General features: G+C 35.2%; 2 protein-coding genes across 4 annotated transcripts; both read right to left on the bottom strand.

Moving 5' to 3' along the window:
- Nucleotides 1-1,988: 1,988 nt before the first annotated feature.
- Nucleotides 1,989-3,776, bottom strand: LOC132284240 (protein BIG GRAIN 1-like B). Its single transcript, XM_059786324.1, has one exon. The coding sequence runs from the start codon at nucleotides 3,376-3,378 to the stop codon at nucleotides 2,077-2,079; it is 1,302 nt and encodes a 433-aa protein (XP_059642307.1). The 5' UTR covers nucleotides 3,379-3,776; the 3' UTR covers nucleotides 1,989-2,076.
- Nucleotides 3,777-13,007: 9,231 nt separating this feature from the next.
- Nucleotides 13,008-19,229, bottom strand: LOC132283678 (protein Brevis radix-like 2). 3 transcript variants are annotated; one of them, XM_059785678.1, is made up of 7 exons: nucleotides 19,211-19,229; nucleotides 18,462-18,500; nucleotides 17,959-18,093; nucleotides 17,503-17,873; nucleotides 14,957-15,092; nucleotides 14,232-14,626; nucleotides 13,008-13,400 (listed from the first exon to the last, which is right to left on the bottom strand). In XM_059785678.1, exons 3-7 carry the CDS (start codon nucleotides 18,076-18,078, stop codon nucleotides 13,322-13,324), a joined length of 1,101 nt encoding a protein of 366 aa, XP_059641661.1. In that variant the 5' UTR covers nucleotides 18,079-18,093; nucleotides 18,462-18,500; nucleotides 19,211-19,229; the 3' UTR covers nucleotides 13,008-13,321. The 3 variants fall into 3 exon arrangements, with proteins under 3 accessions (XP_059641661.1, XP_059641659.1, XP_059641660.1); XM_059785676.1 differs by lacking the exon at nucleotides 19,211-19,229 and adding an exon at nucleotides 18,602-19,203 and having other exon boundaries at nucleotides 17,959-18,155; XM_059785677.1 differs by lacking the exon at nucleotides 19,211-19,229 and adding an exon at nucleotides 18,602-19,203.
- Between the last annotated feature and the right edge of the window lie 6,988 nt (nucleotides 19,230-26,217).

Below are 26,217 nucleotides of genomic sequence, written 5' to 3'. Positions count from 1 at the left end.
GTTGTGAACTGACCTACTAGGTTCCATAGACCATTCTAAGCCTATAACACTTATGACCATAGCATATTCTTTTCTTTTTCTATGCTTCAAACTTCATAAATTAAATCTTTTTTAATAAAATATATGAGTACGTAAGAATATGATATGATAACTTTATTAGCATAATCACACTGTTATGATTTAGTGGTCCTCTCTCAAGCTTCTCTAAGCCTATAAAACTTTGGAATTCAATTGGAAATGGAAAGATTAATTCGTTATTCCATCATCAGTTTGCTCTTGGATTTATAGAACCCTACCAAAAACTGTAACCTTCAAAAATGTTTATGACTGAGACCTTGACAATTGTAAAAAACATGCATGTCACTCAAAAATATTCATCAAAAATTTAATAATAGAGAAGAACAAAATAAAGTGAAGACTAGACTTTGAGTAAAAGATACGAAAAATAATAATATTGCAACTCCTTTTCAATGCGATTATGTACTCGAAAAAATATTAAATGTGTAGATCGGGTACGTAGAGTTCTCATTTGATATTTTTTTTTATAAATTGATCATTACATTTCAATTTTTGTTTTTGAATCTTTTATTTTTACATTGAAAATTCTATCTTCAATGCATAAAACAAAACAGAGAGTCTTAAATCATTTCCCACAAAAAAACAAAACAAAGAGTCTTAAATTCGAAAGGTAATGTAGCTTGCTTTCATGTTGATTTGGTTCAAAAAGCAACATAATCAGACACAATGTTGGCAAATTTGTAAAAAGTTAAAATTTTGCTTTTGTACCGTACCCTGAGAAGCCCACCCAATTTGACATCAACATCCTAAATGAGATTCAAATTTTATTAAATTAGGTCATTATGTCCCCTTCCAAGTTACCACTAATGACTAATTCCTCCACCAAACAAAAATCTAACAATAGATCTTCTGTCCTTATCTTTTGGAGACCAGCATCCATCCTTGATCTTCCCTTTTCCCTTCCTAATCCCAATTTTAATCTTCACTAAACATGCCAATATATATAGATACATACATATATATATATAGAGAGAGAGAGAGAAAATGTCTTATTATCAAAATGTGCATCACGAGCAAAATTAATTTAACACGCAGAAGATAATCTAATAACATGATTCTTACCTCAAATTCTGATCATCGGGAGTTCAAAATTCCTAAGGACCACTTTCAAAATATATATATATATTCGTGCTTATAAGACGGGAAGACTGCATGTACGTAGCAGTGAATTATGGAATGTCGGCCAAATATTTCTAGTGTGCAGCATATATATATATATATATATATATATATCATAAACATGGAAGTGATTTAAAATCCCCCAACGGATTGGAATAACATTTAGCAGAACCACTTTTTGACTGATTAAGCTCTAAGGCTTTTTGAGGGATATTTATGGGGACTCAAGGGCCAAGTTGAAGCAAAAGAGGGCTCCACAAAGCAAGAAAAAGCTACCCTTCTCAATAAATGAAAGGGAGAGAGAGGAAGATCTGCCTCTCATTTTTGCTTTCATCTCATCATCTTCCCGTGTGAACGCGGTCTCAGAATCTTCAGTTTCTTCATCTTTACTCACTCTCTCTCTCTAACTCTCTCTACTTTCTCACTCCTCAATCATCACACCATAACCTCTTCCTTTAGCCTCCTCATTGATCTTCAAAATCTATCTCTAGTATTTCATTACATTATATGACACACAGACCATGACATGAGAGGAGCTTAACTTTTGACATTAATTACACAAATTCAAACTCTTATTTTCACAATTGTCAAATCAAATTTTCACTATAATTAAACAAAATAACATTATCCCAACAACAAGAATCTAACTTTTGACATTATTTGTACAAATTTAAATACATATGATTACTTTTACAAATTTAAATTTTTACCATTATATCAAACAATAACGCGTCAACAATAACACACACAAATATACAAAATTAAGGGTACAGAAATTATAGAACCAAGAATTAGTAGAGAAATGATAACTTTTATTTCTCTTGAAGTAAACCCCAAACCAATAACTAAAAAAAAACATCACCATCTCTATTTTTTGAATTACACAAGTAAGCCATTAGCAATGGCTCGATTAGTATCGAGATGGGTTGTTTCATACACTGGCAATTCTTCACTATACCCATCAATTCCGATCACAGAGAGATTATCGAGCTCAAAAAGATCCGAGCTCGCACAGCTTGCACCGTCATCGTCGTCGTAATCATCATCGAACACTTCATTGTTGTTCTTCTTGTTGCAGACACCACCTCTCATATCAAACTCACACTCGACCTTCTTCTGATAATTCCTCAGTAGCTCTCTCGCAGCCTCCTCGACTCGCCTGTGCTTCTCCATTATATGGAGCTGAAGCTCTTCATTGATGGAGTTTCTGATATCTTTAATCTTCTCCAAACTCGGTTCATCTTCATACAAAGACTTGTGTCCACATGGTTGACAATCTTCATCAACTATCACACTAATAGGATAAAACCTAACAGACCTTTTCGTGCCATTGCTCAGTGTTCCTCTAGAAGAGGGTGTTTTGCTGAGACAGGACCTCGAAAATGAAGTAGCTGATGAGCATGTTGAGGAATGAGCAGAATTGGAGTATTTTATCTCCGGCGACGATGAGGAAGATGATGAAACCTTTGCTTTCTTTGCATTTCCGGCACTGAATATAGAGTTGAGAAAGCTGGAGAGACGAGCACCGGGTGAGACCGGTTGCTTTACTTTCTTGAGATCTCCATATATATTCTTTAAGGATTTTGATTTCTTGGAGCACTTGAAACCGCTTTCAGGTTTTGTCACTGTTGAGTACTTTTCATGTTGATGAGCTGAGCTACTAGTACGGATAGGGCTCAGCCGGTGGGCGACACCACCACCGGCGGATGACCTAGCCGGATGTCCATAAACGGATTCAGCTTCGGAGGAAGAGAACCCTCCTCCGGAACTCGAATCAGAAGAGCTAGAGCTCGAGTTCAGGAACCAGGACTCGCCACGACCACCACCGTGGTGGTCTCTCCGTTTTCTCTCGAATTCCGGAGCTGAATTCCGGCGGAGGACGAGCTTCTCACTCACCTTCTTCTTGTCCATCCACTTCTCGATCATGCAGGCTCGTTGGAGACTTGCCATGTCTTCATCCATAGCAGTGTCGGCCTTGAAAGCGCAGTTGCTGTGTTTCTTTCTCGTGGTTTCTCTGTAAAACACGACTTCTTCTTCTCTCTCACCATCTTCGTCGATGGAACGGTAGATGGCGTCGAGAAGAGTGGAGGAGAAAGATGGGTTAGGGTTTTCTGGTTCTCGCCGACACCGATATCGATCCCACCTCTCCATTTCTTGATTTATGCTTGATGAATATTTCATATGATGGAAATTCAGGACAAGTAGTGAAGTATATAGCTTGAGAAACACAAAAGAAGAAGGTTCAAAGATGATAAAAACTGTTTCTCTTTTGTAATTGTCTGGTTTGAGAGTGTCAAAAGCTGCAAAAGAGAGGGAGTGATACTATAGGAGGTAGAAGAACAATTTCAGACATTCCAAGGACAGAAACCTTGTTGTTTTTTGGCTATGAGTGAGAGGAAATGAGAAGGGAACAAAAGAGACACTGTAACTGATTTGTGTTTTTTGATGGTCTAGCTAGATATACAGATGGAGGGTTTTAGAGAGAGAAATGTTTAGAGCGAGAGAGAGAGTAATGAGAGGCAGAGGCCACGCTTGGAGAGTGAGGGAGGAGGGAGAGAGAGAGAGAGAAGAGGAGAATGAATACTGTGACTCTCATTCACTTGCCTTTTAAGGGCCCAAACCCTCTTCCAAACTGGAGGCACTGCCAGGTTGGCAATAATGATGTGGTCATTAATTGCTTTAATTGATTCTGTTTGCTTTTGATATACCAGTTAAACACAACTTATTTTACATTCTCTAAACAAATGTCTTAACAAATTTGTAATATACGATTGAGTTTATAAAAATTTGAAGGGTAATTTGTTGTATAAAGTTTGGACCACAAGTATGAGAGAGGAGGATTCAGGATTAAGGAATGGTTTTTATTTAAACAGAGTGACTGAACAGTTCGAAAAATTGCCGTGGATTCCCTTCATTTCTGGAGACAATTTCTCCAAAATTTATTTTGATCCTACAATGATGTTTTTTTTTTTTTTTTAATCTAATTTATTGGATTTTCTAGTTTTCACTAGCCATTTTGGATGCTGCAGTGGTTTGCAAAATTTGAATACATGTAATTGCCCGAATCGAGACTCAGAGAGACGACACCAAAAGCCTTACCTGCTAGGCTGACAGTGCAAGCTTATACTTGTAATATGTGTGTTTTAAAAGTTTAAATAAATATGCAATGGACTCCGGTTGGCATGGGGAAGAAACTATAAAACCCAAATTATATAAAACCCCGAACTATAAAAAGTAATTTTGGACAATCAGCTTTCAAATGACATAAATGTCCTTGAATTATTAATTCAATTTACAAAATATCAACAATGGAATTGACAAAAATTACCTTGACAACAAAAGAATTTCAGTATGTCTTAATCCCCCAATTCATATATATATATATATATATATACACACGAGCAAGGCTTTGCTCTATATTATTCCCTCTATCCCAAAATATACATGTTCTGTATGGGAAATCTAACTTTTTATAGTAGTGGAATTTTAATAATTTTTTATTGTATTGATAAAAGTAAAGTTTCTAATATGTATTTGTTAAAAGACAAAATAGTGCTACAGTTGTTTAGTAATAAAGATAGTTTGGAAATGTTATAAAAAATAGTATATTTAATTTTAGAATAGGACATATTTTTTGGAACATCTCAAAATGAAAAGATGGACAAGTATTTTGGTATGAAAAGAGTATATATCTTTTGTGACGATGGATTCGGGGACATCCTAAGCAGCGACATCAGTAACGGGCAGAGCAATTACTAGCTTTAACTATTCGAGCTCCATGAGGTAGCATAAAGAAGCACGCCCGGTGGAACTCGAAGTACTTGTGGCGGTGAAGACAAGGCCAAACTTTGATACTGATGATAGATGATAGCATGAAGTGGTAAATAATGGGTCAATTTGGTCCTTAAAACTAGTTAGAAAAGGGCAATCAAGTCATTTCATTATCAAAAGTAATTGTTAACTAGTCAAAGACATTTAAGTCTTTTTATAAGTTGGGTGTGGATGCAAAATTTTAAAACCCGAAATTAGGGTTGTCACTGTCAAAAAAGCATTGACTTGCATTTGAGTGTAATTCGAAATCCCAGGCGGTGTCAGTATTATTAACTCTAAATAAATATATAGCTTTTTAAATGATTTGAGCAAACTTCTGTCAAAAACTCTGATGTAAAACAGGTTGTTGATAAGTTTAGAATTTGTTTGGATCGTCAAAAGGTCAAACGTTTAGGTGAAATTAATTTTTTTGGGGATATTTTTAATGAGTTATGGTCATAAACAACCTAACTTGATCTCAAAAATTAACAGCTTTGTTGCTGAGGTAGGGCATTTTTTGGTCGAATTCAATCGTTTATGATTTGAAAATTGCGTTTTTTTTAATTTTGAATATTTTAGAATTTTCTTTGGAAGTCTAAACGGATTTGGATTTTATTCTTTTTTGGCATTTAGTAATTTCTAACAATTAAGTTTCTTACTTTATTTTTACAAAATTTTTTAAAAAAGCTTGATTTTGAGCAATTATCTATAAATTTTCTTTCAATTTGTAGATTCAGTCAATAAGGCGGAGCCGATAAAAGGTGGACGTGAGTTGATTAGTAAAAGAAACTAAAAACAAAACAAAAAAAATATATGTTTGTGAACCTAGCATCGTGTTTGGAATAGACAATGAGGAGTATTGTTTTATTTTGTGAGTAATAAGTGCAGTACTACAATTCACTTATTATATAAAAGGGGCTAAAAAAAATAAGTATTAATAATTCTCCAGTCGTTCTCCTACAATTCTTTGGAAGGACATGCAAGAAAATCATTGTGCAAAGAGTTAGTGAGTGCTTGCTTCTCTCTTTAAATCCTTCCATTTCTCCTCCCTTTTTTGAGAAAAAACACGGAATAAGGTTTTTCTCCAAATCAGTCTCTTTCTTTTTCTCTCATTTCCCATCAAAACTAACAAGCTCTTACAACATATTGTGATTAACGCATTGTTGTCTTCCATCGTGCATGACATTATTGATGGAACATGATCTCTTAAATGCAAGGTTAAGAATCAAGTTCGAAGTTGATCCGACCCAAACTTTAAATAAGTCGATTTTGAACTGTTCTTTTATTTGCAACCTTGTGTAAGTTTGAGTGTAAGAACAATCACTTTGTACAAGCGTAATAAGATATAAAGGTCTAAATTAATCTTACACAAATGAATAACTTTTCTTATATATATTTCATCTTTTAACCAACTGTTGGATTGAATTTGAACGTCTTGTCATATTCATATTCATACTCATGATGCGTGTAAAACATTGAATCAATTAGAGATAACACCTTATCTCTCACACTAGATTAACTAGATATGAAATATTAATTATGACTTGCTAAGGCACCGAAGAAAGCGTGGCCAAGGATGCACATATATTTCCACCTTTTGTATGTGCATGTGTGTGCTTGATAGAGATTGAGAGAGAAAAAAGCTTTACTTAGTGGGTGGTGCTTATATGCATAATGATTGCCCTCGTGGATTCTCAACCTTTATAGAGAGAGAGAGAGAGATTGGAGATAAGTATAAAAGAATTAACTAAATTAAAGAACAAAGCAAATAAGATTTGATTCGAGTAAAGAAAGGAATAGAAGGAAGGAATTAATGTGTATATATATATATGAAGAAAGAGAAAAGTGAGATTGTACTAAAAATTAAATGAGATATTAAACTAGACAAAGTGCTAAAACAAAAGCAATGCGTGAATACGTCTCTTCTGTTCTCTTCCCTTTTCCTCACATGCACATTCTTCTCTCTTTCCTTGATTTTCCCTTCATAAACACACAAGTAGTATAGAAAGAGAGAGAATTAATGAAGATAAAATGGAAAGATTTGTTTGATTGAAGACAATTTGAAAGAAGATATAGATTCCATTCAGATCATGGAATGACTAATTTGGGGACCCAGAGGGGCAACTAGATATGCATTGATGTGCCATAACCAAGAAAAGGGCTTTTCCACAAATTTCACACTGCCATCATCCCACCTAAGAATGTAGGAGTTGATCATCTTCTCTTGGTGGATGTGGACTCAAGTCTCCACCATATATCCCCATTAGACTTGACACATCTCAGTAGTATGTTCAATGGAATTGATTCAATTAGCTAAAGTCCAAAGGCATTGATTACTTTTCAAACAGAGGTGAGGTTAAGGGTTCAAACATGAGGCATGTGTGTGTGTGTGGTACCAACTAAAAAAAAGTAATTAAGAACACACATAAATACATGTTTCACTTAAAATTTAGATTACGTTTACAAAATCATTAATGAAATTTCATACTAAAACAAAAGTATAAGGTTCAGAATGATTTTTCACCGCCCCCACTAAACTCATATAATATTAGGGTTACATAACAAGTGATTTCCAAGGGCTTCTTCTTCTTCTTCTTCTTCCTTCTTTTATTTTATTTTTTTATTTTTTTATTTTTTTTTTTTGCACAAGGTGACTACTAATCTTAGGGTGAAATGATTTTATAGAAACCCGTAAACTAAAAAATTAGGAACCAAAATTAGCACAAGATTGTCAAAAGAATAATAATAAGTAGTCTGAAAGTCGGATGTATAACTGTTTTATATGAGAGTGAGATATTATCATGATAATATCATCTCTTATTCACGTAATTTTAATTGAATGGGTCATACTCTCGAATTCAGCATCATAACTCTTGTCAAAAAAAAATTATTAACTTGCTTGTTTCTTTTATCACAATGTACGGTAGAAGTTAATTTACAAACTAACCGACGAATTGGTGTGAAACTGATCATGAAAAGAAAAGAAGAGAAGAAAAGAATAAAGGAAAGAAAATTAAAAGGATGGAAAGGTTGCTATAAACTTTTAATTAAACTTTTTTTGTAATCTAGTTCATTAGTAAAATTGTCCACATGTAAATACAATTGCAAAATATGAATGATGGACAATCATCAAAATTGTAAGATCAGTGTTGGTGCACAAAGTTGTACACATCATAAAAGTAATAGTTTAACCAACACAACTTAAATCTTATTTGCTTTTATAGGATCAATGTACCTAATGTGGTACTCCACAATTGGCCTGTCCCAAGTGGTGGGGTAGTGGACCCTACAAGTGAATTCATATTCATGATCAAATACCCTATAGAGACGATTCCACCTTATGCCACAGGTCCATTATGCCATAGACTTGGGACAAGTTGTGTGTTCAAGAACCAGCCTACCCTCATATGAACCATCAATTCCTATATATGTGGGTCACCCACCTTCTTCTCCAACTAAGACCCTATAGACCAAGTCTATGTTTTGGTCATTTTCATGCTTAATTTGAATCTTGTGTTGTATAAAATTAATTATCTCTATCTTCAAGTTATTTGTTTTTTTTTTATTGTTAAGAGTAATGATAAGGTATTCGATATCCGAATTTTGAAACTATCACCTGAATAATATATGACTGAAAACGTAAATTCTATCATCTAATGTTGTTCAGTTGACGCGTTCAAATTTCGAAAATAAATCATTTTACTTCTTCTCACAGTATCTCTAACAAAAATTTGTGTGCATGAACGCAATAGTGTAATTGGATGACTGAGACAATCTTACATCAAGATGAGATGGAACAAATTAATCAAAGACAATGAATCAGATTGGTCAAATGTGGAAGGAGTGAATATTTGACCAACAAAAGTGGCTTATCTAAATTTTGATATGAATTATATTCAAAATTTTCGCCTAAACAGTGGGTGTAGGTGTGGGAAGGGTGTGCTTCATTATTATACATGTAGACATGGATCACAAATAAAGATAAAGAGCTTAATCAACAATTTGTGCTGCACATAATATAGTGATAAAAATTTGTGCGGTCTTATCAATAGTTAGTTAATTTTTTACGAATTCACTATGACACGTGAAATTCTATTCTACTTTGTCCAGACTTGTTTTTTTGGGCAAAAAACTCGCACACTATTTTTGAAGAGATTCGAATTCTCTATTTTTTTACTTTGAAAGAATTATAGATAAATACTACTAAATCACATATGTTAGTACTTAACTCGTACTTTACAAACGTAAATTTCTGTAAACTAAATGCCAAGTTCTAGTAAACATATATATATATATCAATGGTGGTTTGTGATCACTATTTGATTGATGTTAATTTTATTGGATTCTCAGACACTAATCTAGCATAAGAAATGCATTAACATATGCTTCTCTAATAGGACATTACAATATTTTTACTTTATTTTTTTTCTTTTATCTTTGACAAACAATAAAAAGATTCAAAACCCTCATAATCCCTAGCTTTGGTTGGTTGAGACCCTTTATTTTCTCAGGCAAGTTGAATCAGATACTACAGGTGAAGTGTGCTTGGCTCAAAAATGTTAAAAAAATAAAAAATAAATAATTGACATGGAAAGTTGATAGGATAACTAAAGGGAAAATTACATATAAATGGAATTAAAGTTCCATATTTACTTAGAGACTGAGTCAAAATTCCATATTTCTCTAAAATGGATTGCTGAGGTGACACATGGTTTTTTACTGTTTAGAAAATTGTGGTGCCTAAAATGCCCTTTCCTAACAAAAAAGTAGTACCTTCAGTTCAAAAAAGTAGTACCTTCAGTTCAAAAAAGTAGTACCTCCGGAGAAAAAGTAGTACCTTCGCGGGTGTTTAAAAAATATGGTACCTGAACGCAAAAAAGTAGTACCTTCAGTTCAAAAAAGTAGTACCTCCGAAGAAAAAGTAGTACCTTCGTGGAAGGGTATTTTAGGCACCACAATTTATAAACAGTAAAAAACCATGTGCCACCTCAGCAATTCATTTTAGAGAAATATGGAACTTTGACTCCGCCTCTAAGTAAATATGGAACTTTGACTCCATTTATATGTAATTTTCCCATAACTAAATTCTGAAGTGGGACCTCTCAACAAAATTCAGATGACCAAACACACTCACACAAAAACACACACACACACACAGAGGCAGCTTTAGTTTGAGCTAAAGAGAGGAGGGGGGCCTTGTGGAATGTGCATGGACAGGGGGCACTAAAAATCATGAAAAGGAGTGTGTTGGCGATCCCTAGGAAGAGGAGGAGAACATACCTCCTGATCTGATCGATCTTAAAAAGAACACAAACAAAGAAAAGAAAAGAAACACACACACACACACAAAACTACAAACTCTTTCTCTCTCTCTCTCTCTCTCTTTTCCATTCTGACAAAAGAAGAACTCAACCTTGGCCTCTAGCTATGTATCACCATCTTCTTGTTCACACTGATGGGCTCAGTTAGTAAAAAACAAGTTACAAAAATTGGTTGCTTTATAAAGGTAGAAGAGGCCAAATCTTTAGAACGAATCTGGAGCACATAAGCCCATTTATTTCAGGCTTTTTAAAAAACTACTTTGGCATCTTTCTTTCTTTGTCATTCAACCCATGAGTGTGACCCTTTTAACCTTATTATTAGTGTGTGTTGAATATTAGTGTCACACTCTATCCAGATTCATCCAAAACATTCTTGAATATTGGTTGTTATGACAAAAGATTTCGGTTTAGTTATTCACATTGTCATGATAAATTGAATAAATATTTTTACAACAAATGCAGTAAACTCAAGCAACAATCACAAGATAGAATAATAAACACACCACACACAAAAAACGAACACAAAGATTTATACGTAATTCGGTAAAGTCTATATTCACAGTGGAGATCGATGAAGTGTTCATTATGTGTAAAATTGAAGATCCAACGAAAAAAAAAAGCCCAATCAATGAGAAAATACGAGTTATTTTTTTACCAAAAAGTAACCTGTCAAAACAAATACTATATAATAAGATAATGCTACACAAGCCCACCATTTGAACCCAAATGGTGAGCTTTTAAATCATTTTTCATATAATAATGTCAAAAGTTAGGTTTATATTCGATCTAAACCTCCCAAATTTCTCGATCAACTAGAAATTGTGATGACCCTTTGCTTCAGCAGAGATGCCCTAAGGAACAACCATATAGGCATATATAAGTTGAAACAACACTTGGAAAGTGTGGACAATTAGCTAGAACGATGGATGTACCATAGCCAAACTTTTTGCAAGCAGAGTTAAAAAAAAAAAAAAAAAAAAAAAGCCACATTAAAATTGCCTTCTAGAGATGTCCATCTGATATTCAAAAGATGCTAAGCAGCAATCAAAAGTTTGGACATAAATATTGGGTAAAATTTTAAGTGACAGGACATCACTTATCATCGATGAAAATTTTAAAAAATATCAAAAAAATATTTATTTTTTAATTACCACTTAAGAACTTTAGTACTTAAAATTCAGCCTTTAAATTTTAATACTTAATATTCAGTTTTATCAAGCACATATGTCTCAATGTCTGGCTATTGTTTTTAGTTTATAGTTGATTCAACTGTTGGGGGCAGACCTGTAGCTGGGCTTAGTTTTCATTATCATGTTACTTGAGTAGCTTAGTCTCTTGTTGGGCTCTTGCCCTCCTGGGCCATCTTGGGCCCTCCCAATTCATTTTACTAATATCTATACAATTGTTTTACCCTTCAACGAAGAAAAAAAAAAAAAAAACTTGATACTATTCATTTCACAATTAGGTATGATCTTTTCATACCTGATATCAGTCTTAAATATTTTATTTAATAGGGATTAATCTATGAATGAACATGGTATGTGCCAATTATCAGTCTTACGCGGTTATATATAATAACCAGGTTATTGCATCTTTCATCAAATTACCATCTTGAACTTTGGTTACTAGTTACTGTAAGTTAAACAATTGACATAAAATCATTCTTCTGAGAAAAACTTGATTCAATTATTTAAAAGATAATAATAACTTTTAGTAAAATGTCAACATTTAATTTGCAGAATTCAGAACAATATGTGTCCAGTAATACAGGCCCAACATCACTATCATCAAACAAAACAAAAACATTGAATATATAACCTTGCGTAAGGCCTAAATTGGGATCAACCGGAGATATAAAATCTTCAAGCCTAACCCAACTCAACCATAAATGAAATCAGATTGTTACTTTTCTGGTTCATTGTTCGGGTTTGTCGGGTTTTATAATTCAAGACGGAATCGAGTTTGGATTTGGGTCGCCCAACACTGTAATCCGAACCCAGCCATAATTGAAATTGGATTGTTACTTTTCAAGTTTTCAACCCAAGCCCAGATCGCAAAAAAATAAATTTTGTGCTGAGCTCGGATTGGGCCTGCTCAAGTTGCACCCCTACCTTGCACCAACTACATCAAATTTTCAGGAATCTATATCTATTACTAGTACTTTTTAACAGTTTCATCAATTTACAATTATTCACTGTAGCTGTCCAATTACTAAAAAAACAAATCAAGCTTATTCCTTGCCACAATATATCTTTGCATCTGATGGATCCTAACTCGTGCTAGCATATGATACCAATTGGCAAATTTGGTATCATGGATCTTCTTCGACCTCTCAGGCATTTGGACAGAATTAAACCTCATGTCTCAAAGTCATGTGACATTACTCTCTCATATCAAACACAAATTTTTTTTTTTTTCTTTGCATGGCAAGAATGTTCGGAGTTAGTAGTTAGAGGGGAGGGGGAGGGTGCAAGGGTCCCGGACAGAGGGAGCGACCCAACCACCGCACTTACCCTATCAAACATAATTGACAAGAGTGTGTTAATCTAACCAGAAAAGAAATTAGGCATATATACTATGTACTTAAATCCAGGGAAAGAAGGCAAGGAAAGGGAATATTAAAAATAAAAATAAAAAATAAAAAAATAAAAAAAGAAAAAGAAAAGAAGAAGAAGAAGATTGAATCTGATGAACACGATATGCTACTACTATGAATTAGGATCTGTTATTGTAATCATTTTTCCCATTTTCATCTGCTTCTGCACCAATCCCCAGACCATAAAGCGCCAACAATTTTCATTATCACCCCCACCCCCCTTTGATTAATAATATTCAAAAAAAAAAAAAAAAAAAGTAACTCAATTCACAAAGAGAGGTTGAATAAAAAAAAGTAGTCAAGAGCACCATTTTTGTATTTTGGGTGCCCATAGAACACCTAAAACACCTGTCTCTAAAGAAATATTCAAGGCCACCCACCTCCACACTTAACGAAATCACAAGTATTGTTCTTGTATCCGAGCTCTGTTCTCTTCCCACCACAATCTTGCGTGCATTTCTCCGAATCTTTCTCGGCTGCAACAGACATTAGGAAAGACTTGTTCAAGTTCAGCTCAAAACATCCAAACTGTTCAATTAATATATAGAACTTAAATATAATATATAGAACTTAAATATAATATACAGCTGTACAAGCTGTGAACGTATCTGGGTTAAGAAAAAGTTCAGAAGATTCAAATTGTTTGCTTAATATATAGAACTCAAATATAATATAGAGCTTGTACAGCTGTGAATATATCTGGGTTAAGAAAGATTGCGGAAACAATGGTCCAAATCATAAAGAAGGAAGATAAACCCAGTGTCTAGCATCACATGGGATAGTAATAGGCGGGGACCACCTTACCAAGTCAAACTCAGACTCAAACTCACTCAACTGGAGCCTATTAAATTCAAATGAACTCAGTGGTTCCTAAATTCAAGCCAACTTAGAGCTAAAAACATTAATTCATCAACAACATAAACATTGAGAAATATATAAAATTGAAACACAACTTTTACCCGCATAGCTTGACCATTATGCGACATTGTGCCACCATCAAGTCACCAGAACAAAACTAAATAAAACGCAAGTAGTGTTCATTTCTTGGAAACTTGAAAGGACTGTGTTAATCTTTATCTTTCTGTGCAGTACAAAAATGGGGCACCAGTACCAGAACAGGTTTATCTATGGTGATATTGGTGAGCCCTAGTTTTCCTTCTATAACTTTGTTATGCGTTTAGGCTATTCAGATTTTTTGTTTCCCCATAGCTCAGTACTAGAAAGTGTATCAGTGAGGGAATGCAAGATAAATATGCCCCCATAACCAGTTTCATTTCCTTTTGACATTCCACGTAAAAACCACATACCTGAACCGGACGCGTCTAAGCTCCCGATTACCACCTGGCAATGCTCTGATAGTGATGTAAACTCCAGGTTCGTCCTGTTCAATCCATTCAGTCTCCAGATCGCTGGCATTGCTGATGGACAGCTCTCCTGATTGATCTGCCTCTCTTGACGAACTAGACCTTGCAGAAGCATCTATTGAAGATGTCTCAGTTTTTGTCCCACTGATGCCAGAGAGTTTTGGTGCTGAAGAAAGACCAGTGGAGTCATAGTAATGACGGGATTGCATTGGCTGGTGGTCAAGTGAATCTGATGAAGAGGAGCCCATCCTGGTTGGACGGTGGAGGTTTCGGGGTAAACACTCTTGGCTCAATGGTGGAGTTGCAGGGCTGCCTCCAGCAGATTCAATCTTTGAGCTCTGAAACAGGAAAAATATATATATTTGTCAACACAGAATATCATAACTGAAATGAAATACTTCCTTCATTTTCTGCATAGGATTTTTTTAGCAAAACTATGTCCACAAATTGGAGTCATCACAACAATTGATAGTAAAGACAAAGGCATTACTTTCTGAAATTCTATTATAAGATTTCTACATGTAGTAAAAACAAAATTCAAGCAAATCAACTGGGAGAAAAATAGATTTCATCCAATGAACCATTATATAATTCACACCATGAATCCACCTGTGGTAAAACTACATGACATCATCACCATATGTTGCTACTAATGAGTAATAACTCACCTCGTCTTCAGATCTCGGCGGAGTTGGCAACGGTACTGCTTGGCGATTGAACCTCTGAACATTGTACAGTTCCATAAGCTTGTCATAGTTCTCTGCCCACCATCTTTGAGCTTGCCATTTATTAAACATCTCACGGCTACGCAAACCAACAAAAAGATCATCAGCACTCCGAACCATTTATTTAAAGCATCTCATGGAGAATGTATCAGGATACAATGAGCAGATATTCACTTGGAGGATTAAAATGTCAGAAGTTGAGATGACTTGCAATAAAATGATAAAGGTTAAATTAGCCACCCATCAAACTGATTTACATGGCTATCATTCATGGCTAAAGTGATCATTTGAGTGTTATGACCACATCTATAGCGGCCATGATAACATTAAGCCAGCCAAAATGGTTTACGAACACTGTGTAAAGGTTATGCAATTGGTTCTTTTGTTGGTTTTGACACTGTTCTAAGCAGATTTGTGCTATAATTTTAAAGTCAGCAGACAAATAAGGGCACAAATCTTTTTGTAAACGCACCTACATATCCTGGGAGGGGTAAGATTAATGTTCGGCCGTTGACCAAAAAATCAAAAGACCATTACCAAGTGTTAGTCCTACCAATTCAAGGTGCTGGAGGAGAGGACTGGACACATGCCCAACCCTTGAAATTATATGCATGAAGTGGCTACTTGCACTTGGCAATGTAATATTTTACAATCGTGCAAAGTACTGACCCCTATTAGACAGAAAAAACCAAAGGGAAAAGTTGACAAATATACATACCATGTAATGGTTTTGTATTAATCTGGTTGATTCATGCTATAATTTTAAAGTCAGCAGACAAATAAGGGCGCAAATCTTTTTGTAAACGCATCAACATATCCTGGGAGGGGTAAGATAAATGTTCAGCCGTTGACCAAAAAATCAAAAGACCATTACCAAGTGTTAGTCCTACCAATTCAAGGTGCTGGAAGAGAGGACTGGACACATGCCCAACCTTTGGCATTATATGCACAAAGTGTCTACTTGCACTTGACAACGTAATATTTCACAATCATGCAAAGTACTGACCCCTATTAGACAGATAAATTAAAGGGAAAAGTTGACAAATGCCATAAATACCATGTAATAGTTCTGTATTAATCTGGTTGATTGTACAATGCTTACCCTTGACCCTCAGTGCAAACTAACAAGGAAGGCCAGGACAGATCATGCTAGTTCTTTTATTTTAAGTTGGTAATCCTACAAGATTTATAATAATAATATCCTCTGATTGGTGTTACCTCTGTGTCTTAACTGAAAAACAGAAGAGCAAAATGTTCTCTCACTGCTTGTTCCCAATTCAGGGCACCTATCTCGTTTCCTCTTGTTCTAGGACCACATTTAGTGTGTAACTCTATACAAAGGGTCATTACCCAGTGTGGTCCCATTGCACAAAGTGGTTGCTCCCAGGATAAGACCTGTGTTCTCAGGCTTGACAGCCCAAGAATGTTACCAGTGCACCAAGCAAAGACCCTTGACCACAAAGGAAAAAAACAAAATATCGTAATGTTTATTTGTTTTTAAACAAACAATCTATTAAAGGCTTTGGATGACGCAAGTGAATTATAAAATAGCTCTTCACTTATCTCGTTGGGCATTTTCATACAGTAGGTGCAGAATATGAATCAATGTAAAGCAAATAATCATGAAATTGTATGTTTATAATTTAATGTTATTAACTTAATTTATAAATAGCAATCCAGACGGTGCAGCACACTTTGCATAATCTCTCCAGCCAAATACAAACAACTCCTATCTGACAAGCAGGAATACATCCACAAAGGAAAAATCCCCTTGGAATCTTTGGCCTCTATCAAATAGTAAGAATTTGACTCAGGATTCAAGAAGCCAGTTTATGGTGGATATTCTGACACCGACATGTTCATCATACTATTTTTTACATCTTGAACTGTGCTTAATATGCCAATCAGTGTCCTACAACTTAACGTGTCTAACATGGTTCTGCAGGGAGAAGTACCACAAGTTTACAATAACTTTTCACCATTTGAGATGAAGAAATGACCTCACTGAAGCGCACCAAAGATAGCAGCCATAATCCAACAATTCAACCATTTTACATTAAACCAAACACACAAGTTGGTAAATTTTTCGATCGTAATGTAAAAAGATTTTCTCCATTGGTAGGATAATTCCCATCAAACCAAGTTATCTCTAATGCAATGTGATAACAACGATAACCTCCATATTGGGTCCCAATTCTTATTTTACTTTCTCTGTAATGCCATATGATCTGATTTCCTTTGAATGGTGAAGGAGCTTAATTGTCAACCATGACCCACTTGGGTTCACTTCCTTGATTTTGGGTGAATGCAGTACAGTGAAAAAAACAAAAACAAAAAAAAAAATCCATAGCAAACTATCAATTGACAATTCAAAACCATAAGGCAGAGAACAATGGCACAACAAGGACTACCACTACTATGTTAAGCATGTGATTGCTCTTAAAATCAGAACTTCAAAATTAGATCAAGATCATGGAAGAAGGTAATACCTGAATCGAATCCGCTTCAGATCATTCCCTCCATCAGGCAGTGAAACAAACGTTATTAGAACACCAGGCTCCACCTGAGCAACCCATTCCTTGGGCTCATCTTCCTCAAACACAACTGACTCTGTCCGACCACTCACTGAAGTCGGCGTGCCTTCGCCACTCGAAAGCCCCTTCAATCTTGCCTCCATCTCTTTTCCCCATAGTCTTGGGGTGGAGTTCGAGCTGCCTGTTCTTCGATGATACAAGCAATGGAACCTCTCCGACACCGACCCAGTATCAGAGAAGGCATGGTTCCTGTTCTGGTGATTTGATCCTGAACATGGCTTGCAGTGCTTACATGCTCCCGAGGCCTTCAATCCAATGTCCTTGATCTGAAAATAGAGTTTATGCCTACTTTAGACTCATTTGAGAAATTAGAACTGATCAAATGAACAAAGGAGGTCAAAGTGAACATGCCAGTGTAGTAAGAGCTTTAATTGCTTGCTTTGAGCTTGGTGTTGCCACCGTGTCATCATTTTCTTGTTGGTGAAGAGATCCACCACCGAGCTGCTTCGAACAAGCAATACACGTCAGCATCTTCGGTTCTTCGTCCTTAATTCAACAGAATTTCACCAGTAAATTGACAAACAGAACGAATTAAGGATTCAATGTTTCTGCAATTGATAAAATCAAGAATTGAGCTCATTCACGAACATTAAGCTAACAAAACCTCGAAGATCTATACTCAAGTTGTGAATTTAGAAAATAAAACATAATAAATTGTTTGGAATCAACTAGATATGAACGTTCGCATCAGAAACCTATATTCAAGCATATACAATTGATTTGTGTAAGAAATCATTTTTTACTGTTACATCGCACAAAACGAATTCAAAAGGCTCAGTCGATAGTGTATAACCGCGCTTAAATATAAAAAAAAAAAAAAAAAAAAAAATACATAAATTTCCTGAGATCAATACCTTCGGATTTGTAGGGTGTTGTTCAATATCTTCAATGTCCTGCAAATAACTCGATCAGAAATTGCAGCCACTTAGAACGATACGAAGCAATTGAGAGAATGAAAGAGGGACAACAGCGTGAAGAAAATCGGAAAATATACAGGAAATTTGTGCTATGTGCGTGACAGAGAGAGATCTGAATAGATAGATATAGAGAGAGAAATTGAGGTGGTGAAGTAAACGAGGCGTTAATGGCGGAATCAAGGCATAGTTTGTGGCAACTTGTGAGAGAGAAGAGGACTGGATCGAATCAATTGCCCTTATATCACCATTTTTGTTTCTTCTCTCTCACAACAAATGCCAGGCGGTGAAGTGAGACCCAAGCAGCCAAGCAGCACTCCCCTCTCTCTCTCTCTACAACTCTCACCCACTAAAACATACACTGTAAAAAATTCTCCACAATATACGGAAAAAGCGAGAAACTCTCTCTCTCTCTCTATATAACTATAGAATATCTCTGTTTCTCTCTCTAAAATGGTTGAGCAATCACTCACTCACGCTCTAGAAATTTTTGGGGTTTCGGGGACAAGGTAGTATTCATTTGAAATTGACAAGTTGTGCTGTGCTGTTTTAAATACCAGTCCTACCCGTATTTAATAGGGTCGTGGGAGAGTAGAGAGAGAAAGAGCGGAACTGTGTGTGTTGTGTGTGAGAGAGAGAGGGGGGCGGTGTGTGCGCGGGTCTTGTCTTCCCAGCGTGCGCCACCCTACCTGTCCGAGACGCCGAGGTTTGCGAATGAAAGGAAAAAAGGTGAGAAAAGAACGCTAGTGCTTGATCACCACTCACTAGTAATGCCATTTCTAAAACCCTCCTGTCGATTTTTGTTGGTTAGTTTTTGGCCCTCCCTTTTTAATATTTAGTTACAAAATTTATTTTTATGATAGAAAAATTAAGCAATATGACCAAATTGGAAAAAAAAAAATTGTCAATCAATATTAATAGTAAGATGATGAGATATTAGGTGACACTCAAATGAGTAATTCTTCTTTCATGTTCTTTAGACTGATTGGCATTATTTAGGCAGATCGCGGTTCGGATCGGTTCGGTTTGGGGATAAATCTCAAGCCGAATCGGTCTCCACGGATTGGTTAAAATTGAAGCCGAACTGATCGGTAGGGGTATTCAATCCGAACCAAACTGATCCGTGAGTTAACGGATCGGATCGGATCAGTTCTCCAGATTGGGCTGATTGGGCTGATTGGGCCTTTTCAAACAGCCCATTCAATTATGGCCCAGATCGGATCAGTTTCTCGGATTGGGTTGATTGGGCTTTTCAAACAGCCCATTCAATTATAGCCCATTATCAAAATTTATGTATTCAATCTGCAACAAGATTTATAACAGCCATTCAATTATAACAATTATAATAGCCCATTCAATTATAACAACAATAGATTTACTAAAATTTCAAAATATATTTGGCACATATAAATACCACCACAAACTTAAATTACCTAATAACAAAAAAAAATTATAAATCATCCGGAAGTGAAAATAATATTACAGTACCAAATATAAATTATCCAAATAGAACAAAACAAAATACTTAAATAGTAACCCAGTAGCTCATTAGCATAAATAAAATAAAAAAATAAAAAATAGCACAATAAAACATCAAACAACAGTCTTGACTAGCAGCAAAACAACTCTGAAAATGGCAACAAGCAAGGCTAGCTTTCAATCTGAATCTGAAACCGTAGTCACATCTACAAAATAACATATTTTAATTAAAAATCCACAATATGATATTTATTTATAAATTGAATAAAAATGTAACAAATTGTTAACATTTACCATAGTCGTATTGTTCAAGTTCGTCCAACTTTTCTTCAACATCAATTGGTATTGGTGAAGCCCGTAACCAACCTTGTCTACAAATTAAGCATTCCACAAGCTTTGGAGTTAAAGAACTACGGAATTGATCAAGCACACGACCTCCAGTGCTAAAAGCGGACTCCGAAGCAACAGTAGAGACTGGAACAGCTAGAATATCTCTTGCAATTTCAGAAAGTATTTTATACCTACTTCCGTTCACCTTCCACCAATTCAAGATGTCAAATTCTGGAACAACATCTTCACAAGCTTCCTCCAAATATTTTTCCACTTCCGACTTAGGAGTAGAACTTTCTTTTTGTATCTTGTGTTTCTTGTACAAAGAGGAAAAATCATCTTCTACATTTCCATCATCAACTCCCACCTCATTTGCAATATTACTTGTTCCACTAGAGCTTGAAGTAAATGCATGAAACTTTGCATATTCACTAAAAATGCAGTTGAATGTATCCATTACCTTCTTCCTAAGGTTTTCAACTATTTCAAGATAATAAAGTTGGGAATAGCAAAATTCCACAAATTCCAATTTATAACGAGGATCCAACACAACCGCAAGCACCACCAACATGTTTACTTTTTCAATGCTTCCCCAATATTTGTCAAATTTAATTTTCATTTTTGAGGCCATATTACTTAACCAAATATCGGAACTCTTTGACCACGTATTTAACGACTTTTCAATTCCCAACACTTCATGAAAATATCTATTGGAAGTAACATACAAAGATCCGGAAAGCTTGTTAGTGGCGTCATAAAAATTTTAAAAAAAAAACAATCAAAACTCAAGCATATTCCCAATCAGTACTAGAAGGAGCTTTATTATTAACTTCCAGTAGGAATTGAATATCATCATCTTCTAACCTTTCAAAAGCCTTTTGAAACTTTACGGCCTCCTCTAACATAAGGTATGTGGAATTCCATCTAGTTGAAACATCTAGGCACAAATGTGACTTAAATGTTATATTTTCCCTCTTCACACATACTTGAAAACGCTTTCCCCGTTGTGGAGAACTCCTAACATACTTCACAGCCTCACGAATTCGAACTATTGAACCATTTACATCACTCAAACCATCTTTCATAATCAAATTCAATATATGTGCACAACACCTCATATGAAAACATTCACCACCTAAAAGGAAAGAGCCAACATTCCTAGCAAGCTTCTTTTCTTTCAAATATGCAACCGCAAGATCATTTGAACTAGCATTATCAACCGTAAGTGTACACAATTTGTCTATACCCCAATCAAGCAAACAAGTCTCAACTGCACGACCAATTTCCTTACCCTTGTGACTAGGTATTATACAAAAATTCAGAATTCTTTTGTGTAAGGTCCAATTCTTATCAATGAAATGAGCCGTGAGACACATATAAGAAAGATTTTGAATTGACGTTCATATATCAGTGGTGAAACAAATTCTTTGATTGAGTTGATTCATTAAGGTTTTCAACCTCTTCTTTTCTATAGCATACAATTTCAAACAGTCCCTAACCACAGTAAAACGTGACAACAATTTGAATTTTGGCTGCAAGACACTAAGAAAATAACGAAAACCTTCACGCTCAACAAACTAGAAAGGTAATTCATCAATGATAATCATTTTAGTAAGTGCTTGTCTATATAACTCCTGATCAAATTTCTAAGAAATCATAACACCCTCTCCTTCAGTAGTTGACTGAAACGAAATGAGTTTTTGTTTCTTGTCAACATTAAATGGATATTGTTGGCATCTACTTATGTGGTTCTTCAATGTACTTGTCCCATTTCCACTAGACCATGAATAAGATGCACTACAATAGTTGCATTTCACATTACATTTTGACTTAGTACAGTTAGGGCCTTTCTCTTTTGTGAAATAGTCCCAAACATCATATATGAAACGTTTTTTGGTAGGACATACCTGCGTGTTTAAATCATCATCATTGGTGCCAGCAGCAGTAACTTCAGGCCTTGGAACATTAGAATTTTTTGCAGTTGTCATCTGCCAGGAAAAAAATTGTTACAAAAAAATAGTGGAAGATTGCCATAAAGTAATTATAATCTACTAATGAAACAGAAGTACTTGATGATGCAGTTCCTTTAGAAGTATTAGTCAAATATTAAAATGTGAAAGATGAAAGGAACTGGATGAAATAAAGGACAAATTGAGTTTAATTAGTTCTGTCAAATGAAAATACTTTAGTATCACAATCTTACACATTTAGTTAAAAGGATTTATTTGAGTTATAAAAAGGTGGTGGGTCAAAGTCCAACATTTCTACATATTTAAAAACACATATATAATCAATGGCTACTATTTTTTCTTGATTGTGAAACGCAGAGAATTCCCACGAAAAAAAGGTGATAGAAAATAAAAATTACAATAATTTACTTCATACCAAATAGTACTTAATTCATCCAAATATTAATATATATGAAACATAGTTGTCATTCTCAGACAGATTTCCCAGTAACACTTTGACAGCTTCACAAATTAAGAACAGAGATGAACAAAATCAACCAAGAACTCATTTCCCAAAGCTGAAAAAAATCCCAAAATCCCAAATCAAAGATGGATCAAATCCTCCTTTTCTGCAACACTTGAAACATTCTTGGCTCCTTATTTTTTTTATTATTTTTTCTAAATAACACAGAGAACAATCAAATACTAAAGTATTCTCGAATAGCCAAAAACATCAGGCATCAGAAAGACATCCAGAGACAAGGACCAAAGGATGAAAAAATGGGAAAAAAAAAGATATGTGACTAAAAATCAAAGGCATGAAGAACAGAAGAAGACATCCAAAAACAAAAAATGGAAAAAAAAAAAAAAAAAAAAAAAGGATAAATATAAATCTAAAGTTCAAACAATCACATATTAAGTAGATCCATGTAAAAACTGTTCAGAGAAGAGGAGAATAAGTAGATTCATTCAACAATCTTGTGAACTCACCGGAAAAGAGGTAGATCCAGTCGAAGAGGTCGCCGTTGCTTCGATACACCGAGGTCTCCGTTGCTTCGAAGCAGGTGAACGATGGTTGAAAGGTGTTGGATTGAGAGACGAGAGATTAGGAGGCGAGAGATTGGGAGAGGCAAAGATCACAGACTCACAGTCACAGAGGCGAGAGATTGGGAGAGGCGAAGAGGGTGAAGAGAAGAGGCTGACTGACTGAGTTAGTGAGGGAGGCGCAACTTGAAATGTCATAATGAAGAGATGAGGCTGAGACACTGAGTTAGGGTTAGGTTAACATTAAAAAATAATGAATAAAGAAAAAAAAAGAAAAAAAAAATGATATATCATTATATTGTATATATATATAATATATTAATATATTACTTACTAACGGTTAACGGTTCGGTTTTCCTAACGGTTCGGATTGGCAACAGTTCGGTTCGGATCGGTTAATGGTTCGGATCGGATTTCTCAGAGTCCAATTCGTTAACAGAACCGCGGACACCGGATTGCAGATTTTTCAAACCATCACTGAACCATAAGATCTGAAAACCGAACCGAACCACACGGATCGGATTGGTTCGGACCGGATTGACGGATTATTTGCTCACCCCTAGCATTACTTTCATAACTATGAAACAAAAGATGATGAACTTTTTGAGTTAGCTTTATGTAACTTAAGTATTAAAAGTAAAATAAAGTTCAGCAGTGCTTTATTTTGTTGTTATAATAATGAAAATTTATAATAAGAAGGATAAACTGTATAATGCCTTCGAAAAATAAAGAAAGAGAGATAAAGAGAGGACCGTGTGCTTCATGTGAAAAAGATATTGTAAGCATCGTGTTGTCTCAGTGGTTAGGTTACTCCTTGTATTTGAGAGTCCGTATTCAAGCTTTGTATCATCCCCCTCTCATCTGACAACTAACCACTAACTTCTAACATTTTTACATTGAAAAAGAAAATATAAAAAAGATATTTATTCGAGTTATGATACTCGGGCAAACTACTTTAGCTCATTTGTTAAAGCGAAATAATTAAAGTCATTGATGGCCTAAAGTAGGTCAAACTAAAGGCCTATAAATCATTTTTCTATTTGTTCATGTGATAAGGTGTAGGTGCAAAATTTTGCAAGTAAAAAAAACATTCAGATTCACACCACTTGCATTGAATAATTGCACTAAGAATTTTGTTTATTGTTTAGGTTATGCCTTTGAGCACAAGAATACAAATATATATATACAAAGTTCTTTTCCCTATTTATGTGTATTCCTTTGTTCCTCCTTTCTTTTGATTTTTATACAATAAATTAAACTTGATTGTCACCCATGCAATCCCTATTTGTTGGGGATTGAAGTTAATCTCCCTTCGGGGAGCTGATTGGGTTAATTGAGTCCCTAATTTGAATATTTGATGATTCTATGGGATTTCTTATAATCTTTGGTAGATGTGTCGTATTGATCGCCCTGCTTGGTTTGTTTGGTTGTTCATGTATGTTGTCCACGCTGGCGTACATATTTGCCATGTGTTATTCTATGATTTGTCATTGCTTTGTGCAAATGTCATGTCCTCACTAGTGGAAAATTTTTCTTCACACTATGCCCCCAATTCCCTCAAGTTTGATACAACGGTCGCAATTAGAGAAAATTAAATTACAATGATAGAATTGTCACATACCAAGGATCTAGTCAACGCCATGGAGGTGGTCATTCTTTCCCCCTGCTTGCTTTCTTCTTTCTTCTTTTTTCCTCAGTATGTATGATCATCTTTTTTTTCTGCAAAACTCTATATTATGTGATGACTTTAGCCAAGGCTATTGATGGGGATTCCTACAAGATGAACAAGGTAGAAAATTATCTGCTCAAAGCAGAAACCAAACAAAAAAAAGTGTGGTGCAAGCCCACAAGTCATTGGCAACAGATCATAAGAAGTTGATGATCAATATAACTAATTGCAAAAGGTTGTTTCATCTTCAAAGTAGGCTAAGGAAGCCTCTAATATCACAATGAAGGAGTTGGAAGACTCCAATGAGGTGCTTCCAGCTCTGGTGAAGAAACTTAAGGAAGGGGTAAACTCTTTTTGACCAGGCTCACCAAGATCTCTGTGATGATGGGTGTTAAGGCCTTCGGATTTGGCTCGATCAATATCTTCTTCCAGAGAGTGACCGACAATTTGCAATTTTCTGATTAGTTTGATTTGGATATACAGATTGATCATCCTGGCAATTACGAAAACCTAGTACCAACTAAAGATGAGAAAGTCTTTGTTGAGAGGGGTGACTACAAATCCTACTGCAAATTGAGGTTCCTTCTGTGCCATTTTCTGAGGCTAATCTGCTTACTACACCTTCTTCTACTCAACTTGTTGCTTTTGAGTGTTTGCCTTTCTCATGCCAAAGAGCCTGAGGTTTCCCCAACTTGATTTGCTATTTATTTGAAATAGATGTAATGATATTGTCTTTTCGGGATGCAGCCAATGTAATTGCCCTTTGGACTATTTCACATGAAAAACATTTTTGCTTATGTTATGTGTATTCTTATACTAAGGTAATTCTTCTTTCAATGCTTTTCTCTTCTACTGGTGTTAGGTTTATCCTTAACCTTTCTATTAGTCTTATACTTAAATATTTTTTAATGTTTTTTTGTATTTTATTTTGAGATCAGCCTTCTTTGACTTGTTGCCACTTGATTGGCAATCAAGCTTATCTAGAATGTTGTCACTTGGCTGGCAATTAGCCTTCTTTAGCTTGTTGCCACTTCATTAGTGATTAGCCTTTTTAATTAAGCTTGTTACCATTTTATTTGCATTCAGCCTTTTTCGACTTGTTGCCACTTTATTGGTAATCAGCTTATTCACGTCTTCCGCTATTTATTAGCGATCGGTTTATTCATACCTACTACCACATTTCCTTGAGTGATTAAAACCTCACCTTTTTCTTTTTCTTATTTTT

This window comes from Cornus florida, unplaced genomic scaffold (genome assembly GCF_030987335.1).
Source record: "Cornus florida cultivar Cherokee Brave unplaced genomic scaffold, ASM3098733v1 CherokeeBrave_3.0.0_Hap2_Chr11, whole genome shotgun sequence".
In the NCBI taxonomy this organism is placed as follows: Eukaryota; Viridiplantae; Streptophyta; class Magnoliopsida; order Cornales; family Cornaceae; genus Cornus; species Cornus florida.
This window is presented reverse-complemented; position numbering and strand designations above follow the sequence as displayed.